Source organism: Platichthys flesus, chromosome 3, assembly GCF_949316205.1.
Source record: "Platichthys flesus chromosome 3, fPlaFle2.1, whole genome shotgun sequence".
Taxonomy (NCBI): Eukaryota; Metazoa; Chordata; class Actinopteri; order Pleuronectiformes; family Pleuronectidae; genus Platichthys; species Platichthys flesus.
This window is the reverse complement of record NC_084947.1, coordinates 774,550-782,076: the sequence shown is the minus strand read 5'-3', so window position 1 is coordinate 782,076 and position 7,527 is coordinate 774,550. Positions and strand designations below refer to the sequence as shown.

Genomic DNA, 7,527 nt, shown 5'->3' with positions numbered 1-7,527 from the left:
CAGTCAGTCAGTCAGTCAGTGAATCAGTCAGTCAGTCAGTCAGTCAGTCAGTCAGAAGGTCCATCAGAAGGTCAGTCAGTCAGTCAGTTGGTCAGTCAGTCAGTCAGTCAGTCAGTGAGTCAGTCAGTCAGTCAGAAGGTCAGTCAGTGAGTCAGTCAGTCAGTGAGTCAGTCAGTCAGTCAGTCAGTCAGTCAGTCAGTCAGTCAGTCAGTCAGTGAGTCAGTCAGTCAGTCAGAAGGTCAATCAGAAGGTCAGTCAGTCAGTCAGTCAGTCAGTCAGTCAGTGAGTCAGTCAGAAGGTCAGTCAGTGAGTCAGTCAGTCAGTGAGTCAGTCAGTCAGTCAGTCAGTCAGTCAGTCAGTCAGTCAGTCAGTCAGTGAGTCAGTCAGTCAGTGAGTCAGTGAGTCAGTGAGTCAGTCAGTCAGTCAGTCAGAAGGTCAATCAGAAGGTCAGTCAGTCAGTCAGTCAGTCAGAAGGTCCATCAGAAGGTCAGTCAGTCAGTCAGTCAGTCAGTGAATCAGTCAGTCAGTCAGTCAGTCAGTCAGTCAGAAGGTCCATCAGAAGGTCAGTCAGTCAGTCAGTTGGTCAGTCAGTCAGTCAGTCAGTCAGTCAGTGAGTCAGTCAGTCAGTCAGTCAGTCAGTCAGTCAGTCAGTCAGTCAGTCAGAAGGTCAATCAGAAGGTCAGTCAGTCAGTCAGTCAGTCAGTCAGTCAGTCAGTGAGTCAGTCAGAAGGTCAGTCAGTGAGTCAGTCAGTCAGTGAGTCAGTCAGTCAGTCAGTCAGTCAGTTGGTCAGTCAGTCAGTCAGTCAGTCAGTCAGTCAGTCAGTGAGTCAGTCAGTCAGTCAGTGAGTCAGTGAGTCAGTCAGTGAGTCAGTCAGAAGGTCAATCAGAAGGTCAGTCAGTCAGTCAGTCAGAAGGTCCATCAGAAGGTCAGTCAGTCAGTCAGTCAGTCAGTGAATCAGTCAGTCAGTCAGTCAGTCAGTCAGAAGGTCCATCAGAAGGTCAGTCAGTCAGTCAGTCGGTCAGTCAGTCAGTCAGTCAGTCAGTCAGTCAGTGAGTCAGTCAGTCAGTCAGTCAGTCAGTGAGTCAGTCAGTCAGTCAGAAGGTCAATCAGAAGGTCAGTCAGTCAGTCAGTCAGTCAGTCAGTCAGTGAGTCAGTCAGAAGGTCAGTCAGTGAGTCAGTCAGTCAGTGAGTCAGTGAGTCAGTCAGTCAGTCAGTTGGTCAGTCAGTCAGTCAGTCAGTCAGTCAGTCAGTCAGTCAGTCAGTGAGTCAGTCAGTCAGTCAGTGAGTCAGTCAGAAGGTCAATCAGAAGGTCAGTCAGTCAGTGAATCAGTCAGTCAGTCAGTCAGAAGGTCCATCAGAAGGTCAGTCAGTCAGTCAGTCAGTCAGTCAGTCAGTCAGTTCGTCAGTCAGTCAGTCAGTCAGAAGGTCAGACAGTCAGTCAGTCAGTCAGTCAGTCAGTCAGTCAGTCAGAAGGTCAGTCAGTCAGTCAGTCAGTCAGTCAGTCAGTTCGTCAGTCAGTCAGTCAGTCAGAAGGTCAGACAGTCAGTCAGTCAGTCAGTCAGTCAGTCAGTCAGTCAGAAGGTCAGTCAGTCAGTCAGTCAGTCAGTCAGTTCGTCAGTCAGTCAGTCAGTCAGTCAGTCAGTCAGTCAGTCAGTCAGTCAGTCAGTCAGTCAGAAGGTCAGTCAGTCAGTCAGTCAGTCAGTCAGTCAGTCAGTCAGTTCGTCAGTCAGTCAGTCAGTCAGAAGGTCAGACAGTCATTCAGTTCCTGCAGCCGGGGGCGTCAGTCAGTGAATCAGTCAGTCAGTCAGTGAATCAGTCAGTCAGTCAGTCAGTCAGAAGGTCAGTCAGTCAGTCAGTCAGAAGGTCAGTCAGTCAGTCAGTCAGTCAGTCAGTCAGTCAGTCAGAAGGTCAGTCAGTCAGTGAGTCAGTCCCTTTGATTGACGGACAGGAAACAGGTTCAAGGTTCCAGCAGCTGGTTTGAATTGAAATGAGCTGAAACTAAAGGACCAGTTCAGAAAGTTTCTGTCAACAACCCAGAGCCTCGTTTTCAGATGTTCCAGAAAAGATTGAATAAATCAAACGTTGGTTTCAAAATAAATTGCTTTACTCTGCAGGTTATTATCTCATCAATCGTTACAGATATTTAATATTGGTTTTTAAATGTGTTATTTTTTAACTCTGTTAATTATTACCAAAATATGAACAAATTGGAAAGATCCACATGCTCTGTATTCAATGTTTGTTGTTATTTACAGCACAATAATTATACAAGATGAAGACAAACAACAATACATTTCATAGTAAAAAGTACTGTTATGGAATCAGAGATATTTTTGACATGATAAATGACATCATCACAACAACAGTCGATGACAAAAGTTTATGTTTAGAGACGAATCAGCTTCAGTGTCGTTCAGGATGTGACTTGATGTGTGAACTACATGTTTCAAGATTTTTTACTTCATTTAAATCTGAACATGTGAATAAATAAGTAAAGGTAAAGTAAATTAAAACATTCAAACATCATCCGGGACCGAGGACAAATGTTTCCTAGTGAAAAGCTTGTTTGAGTCCGAAGTGAAACGAGTCTCATCATCAGTCGTCTGCAGCTTTTTAACAAGGACCAAGAGTTTTAAACGTTCTTTACTCATCATTGACTTTAATCAGTTTAATCAAACTTTGAATCAGTTTGTCCCTGATTACATTATTAAACTGTGAAGTTGTCATCTACAGCGTCAGAAGTTTATTGGTTAATTTGACCTTAAGATAATAAAACTTTAAATGTTCATGTAGACAGTCTTCAATCCTGCACCGCCCCCTGCAGGCAGAACAAGAGAACACACCTTGTAGTGTGATCATGTTACAGGAGAGAAAAACAAAACTGACTACAAGTCAGTGAAATCTGATCATGAGTTAATTCTCATTCACTCAAAGGCCCCATGTTATGGACCAGTATCCCGGCTTTTATACTTGTTTTGAAGGATGTGTACTTTGAAATATGAATACTTTGAAGGTTGTGTACTTTGAAGGTTGTGTACTTTGAAGGATGTGTACTTTGCTTTCAGAAGTTACAGACTCCATTCCCACAGACACACTTTATTACATTACATTACATTTCATTTAGCTGACGCTTTTATCCAAAGCGACTCACAATAAGTGCATTCAAACCCGAGGGTACATACCAAGGACGACAAGAATCAAGAAAATACAATTTCTTCAAATAAAGCAAAACTACAAAGTGCTATAAGTAAGTGCCATTTAAGTGCTAGTAAAGTGTTAGTTTCAAAAAGTTGTTAGTGTTTTTTTTTTTTTTTTTTTTTTTCATTCAAGGTAAAGTCGGAAGAGGTATGTTTTTAGTTTTCGGCGGAAGATGTGTAGACTTTCTGATGTCCGGATGTTACACACACATCTGCTTCTTACGCACATACATCACCTCTGACCCCCGAGAATGTTCCTGGTCTAACACACCTTCACAAGTCAGCATGACAAGACCTGTTCGACCTTCTTTGTTTCAGAAGTCCTGCAAAGTCACATTTTCTTCACATTAGTTAGTTAGTTAGTTAGTTAGATAGTTATATGGTTAGTTAGGTTTGGATTAGAGTAAAGTTAGGGTTAGATTAACTGAGGTTATTGTAAATCAATGTTATGTCCTCAGAAGTCCTGGAGCTGTGTGTGTGTGTGTATATATGTGTGTGTGTGTGTGTGTGTGTGTGTGTGTGTGTGTGTGTGTGTGTGTGTGTGTGTGTGAGAGAGGGAGAGACTAAGTGAGAATGAGAGAGCGTGTGTGAGTGTGTTTTTGTCTGTGTGTGTGAGAGAGTGTGTGTGAGAGGGAGAGAGTGAGAGAGAGTGTATGAGTGTGTGTCTGTGTTTGTGTCTGTGTGTGTGAGAGAGAGAGAGAGAGAGATAGAGAGAGAGAGACAGAGAGAGAGTGTGTGTGTGGATGTGTAAGAGAGAGAGAGAGAGAGAGAGAGAGAGAGAGAGAGACAGAGAGAGAGTGTGTGTGTGGATGTGTAAGAGAGAGAGTGTGCTCTTGTACAGCTGTCTTTGTGAGGACCAGTTCTACAACCTACAAAGTAAGGACCTTTTGGCCGGTCCTCACTTTGGGCTCAGTTTGGAACGTCAGCAGAGACCTGAACCAGAGTCTCAGTAAAATCACATCGTCCTGAACAAGTCGTTATTTATTCAGGTCTTGAACTTGATTCTTAAAAGTGAGGTTAGAACTTTCCTGTCTGTTAAAGGCTGTCGAGTTATAGTGTGTTCTGAACCGCTGCAGGCGACTCTGGTATTTATGACCTCGGCACCACCTGGTCTTTTTCACCATGCTCCTGATGCATGTTGGGACATTTCCCAGTTTGTGGCTCCTGAGCTGTTCGAGTCGCTGGAGGATGTTTTGCTTTAAGTTGTGTGTGATGCAACACTACGCCGGTACACAGGTTCTTTACTTATCTGTGTTGAAATCGATTCAAGTAAAAGTACAAGTACTGATTCAACCTCTAAAGTATTGATTAAATATCTAGTAGTAGAGCTACTCAGAGCTGAACCTTTATACTTTTACTAGTATAAAGGTTCAGCTCTGAAATGTAAAAGTTACTACTGACTGTATGAGGCTCACGTCACATTAATATATAACTTCAAATCAAATACAAACAACTAAAAGCATTAAACTCAGGAGCCTGTTTAGAAAATGTGAGGAGGAGAAAGTTCAGATATTTGTTTGAAAAAGTAGAAACTAAATACTCATGTAAAGTACAGATACATGAAACAGCTACTTTAAGGACGTGAAGTCCCCTGAGAGTTCAATCTGTGGAAGACCAGGACGTTTACAAACCTCCACTCGTCTCCTGGTTTCACTGTCACAAAGATGAAAGTCTCTTTATACGCTGATGTTCTGAGGGATACATGAGCCACAGATTCTTCATAACCTGCACATTTTGTTAGAGAGCCCCCCCCCCCCTGCCAGATGTTCCCCTTTTATCTTCTGAGCTTCTTAATGAGGAATATGGAGGCGAACGAGGAGCAGCTGGGAGTTACAGTGTTAAAGGTCCTGGAACCTGTGGCTTTACAGATGTGTCTCCTGCAGCTCTGCACAGTTTTACATGTTCATCACATCTGGGTCAGGAGGCCCCCACATGCCTGCGGCTGGGGAGGGTGGGGGGTGGAGACAGGAGTCTGCATGTCTGCTGAGAGGACGGACACATAAATACCTGGACGTCCACTGTCACTTTCAGACAGTGTGCAGGTGGAGGACAGACGAGGAGGCTGAGACATGGTCCCACTGAGGATGGTCGTCTTCGGCCGTGAGTATCTGCTCAGATTCATTCAGACATTAACCTGCGGATGTTTGGTGGTAGTTTTAATTTTATGAAAGCAAACTACAGTATACTTCTGGAGCAGCCGATGATTCCAGCTGTAAGAACAGGAAGCTTCTTGAGAGACAAAGAGACAAACAGAGTCCTCTGACTTTAATGATGGAGTTTGAACTTGTTCCTTTATAGATTTTTATAATTGTCCTCCATCTATTTCTGACTCGTTAATATAATAGCATCAAGGTCTATTTATGTATATTGATAAATGTGAGTAAGCAAGTTCAAATTGAACTGGAAGAAAACAACTAAATTAAAAAGGAGAGTTTTGTAAAAATGCTACAAAAGTGTAAACAAAGAAAAAGAAGCAGCTGAAGATTCAAAGCAGCTTCATACGTGTACGTTTGTGTTTGAGGCTTTGTCACGTGTGTCAAAGAGATTTTTTGTAATATTTTATTATACAACTCAATGTTTTGAATATTTCCAGCATCTTTCATTTCATTGTGTTTAATGGTTTTAATAACATGAAGCTGTGTTGTGTTTGCAGTGCTGGCTGCAGCTTGGTATCTACCTGGTGCTGCTGGTAAGTTAGAGGAGATGATGAAGATGGTGATGGTGATGATGATGATGATGATTATGATGATGATGATGATGATGATGATGATGATCGTGATGATCGTGATGATGATGATGGGGATGGTGATAAATATGATTAAGATGAAGTCTTATCTTATGACCTGTGTGTTTGAACAGAGGGAGGGCTGATCTACGCCTGTCACAATGAAACAGCTGAGCTATCATGTGGTAAGAAACATGCAAAAACCTGTACAAATATAATATAATATAAAAACAGAACTTACACACTTCTTCTATATTTTAAAAAGTTTCTGTTTTCTGCCGTATATCGAAGTGTCGGATAACCAGTCTCCTGTGGTCAAAATGAGTATTGCAACAATAATTCATTCTTTTTAAAAGTGGAAAAAACGTAAAAAGAAAAACAATCTTGTTTGATCATTCACGTCATTCATATGCCTCCGTAGAACTCTATGTGTGAGAAAGTTTGTGGCAGATAGAGAAGACTGGTTGTGTTTCAGACGTGGGCAGTAAGATCAAGCTGGACCACATCCTGTACAAGGTGGGCGTGGGGACGAGGTGTGGGGAGGGGAAGCAGCATCCTGACGACGGGCCCGACACCTTCTGCTCCTTCCCCTGGTCGGAGATGGTGGTGGAGGATCTGTAAGAACTATCATTTCAAAATACAACTAATCTGAAAGTGTTTTCTGAGTTTGTAAGAAAGGAAGAGTGAACAGGAACCAGAACCAGCAGCTCCTCACTTGTTCTGGTTCTGATGGTGTTGTGTCTGTTTGGATCTCCAGCTGTGGGAACAAGAGGACTTGTGAGGTCCCCGTCACTGAGCGAGTGTTTGGTGAATACGACTGTGAGGAGCAGACCCGGTACCTGGAGGTGTCCTATACCTGCGCCACGCCCCCCCCTCCACCTCCTCCTCCACCTCCACCCAAACCAGACTGTATGTATAAACACACACGCTCCCCATTCACATAAACACACAATGTAAATTAAGATGGCCGACATGACCACTCCCAAAAGTGAAGCCAAATCTTCTTGATCGCCCCCTGGTGGCTTTCTGCAGTACAGGTCCCAAACCCCGCCTCCTCCACATTTAATAATTAAATTATATTTTAAATAAAAAGTCAAAAGCACAATCACAGCATCAGCTGTGTCTGAGATTCTTTGACTTCATTTTATGCAGCAGCAGGAAGTGGAGTCGAGTCGCCACAATAAAGTTTTTACACGTTCACACACTGAGGCCATTCCTGTTAACTTTGAATGTATAAATAATGATTCACATGACACCTTCTGTGAGTTGATGATAAAGAGAAAAATATAAATAAACGTCCTCTTCCTTTAAACTCAGTGGCTTTAGCCCCCCTGGTGTCACAATGTCATATAGCACGTCCTGTTTGTCATTACTCCCACATTTGAAGATCCTGACCTTTTCTCTGCAGGTGAAGACCCCCCCGCCAAGGAAGCCTGATGAATTTAAAACTTTATTGTTCATGTCTGTGGACAGAAGAGTGTGAAGACACATCGACTCCAACGAGAGAGGAAGCAGAACCAATGAGCTCAGACGTTAGATCACACGTCCTTTCTGTCCTGTTTGATGTCATGTGTCTGAATAATTAAAATCATTTGATGTGAATA

At 42.8% G+C, this 7,527-nt stretch overlaps 1 protein-coding gene across 1 annotated transcript; it reads left to right on the top strand.

Annotated features, from left to right (window-relative positions):
• Positions 1-5,207: 5,207 nt before the first annotated feature.
• LOC133950882 (L-rhamnose-binding lectin SML-like) lies at positions 5,208-7,527 on the top strand. The gene is made up of 6 exons (XM_062385053.1): positions 5,208-5,298; positions 5,852-5,887; positions 6,058-6,108; positions 6,399-6,540; positions 6,681-6,832; positions 7,332-7,527. The coding sequence occupies exons 1-6, from the start codon at positions 5,268-5,270 to the stop codon at positions 7,358-7,360; spliced, it is 441 nt and encodes a 146-aa protein (XP_062241037.1). The 5' UTR covers positions 5,208-5,267; the 3' UTR covers positions 7,361-7,527.

What these genes read in the sequence shown, in the direction of transcription:
- LOC133950882 (XM_062385053.1), top strand. Translation starts at nt 5,268, where the DNA reads ATGGTCCCACTGAGGATGGTCGTCTTCGGCC. An exon ending in GAGGATGGTCGTCTTCGGCC is followed by an intron (nt 5,299 to 5,851) that starts GTGAGTATCTGC and finishes TTGTGTTTGCAG; the next exon opens with TGCTGGCTGCAGCTTGGTAT. An exon ending in GAGATGGTGGTGGAGGATCT is followed by an intron (nt 6,541 to 6,680) that starts GTAAGAACTATC and finishes TTGGATCTCCAG; the next exon opens with CTGTGGGAACAAGAGGACTT.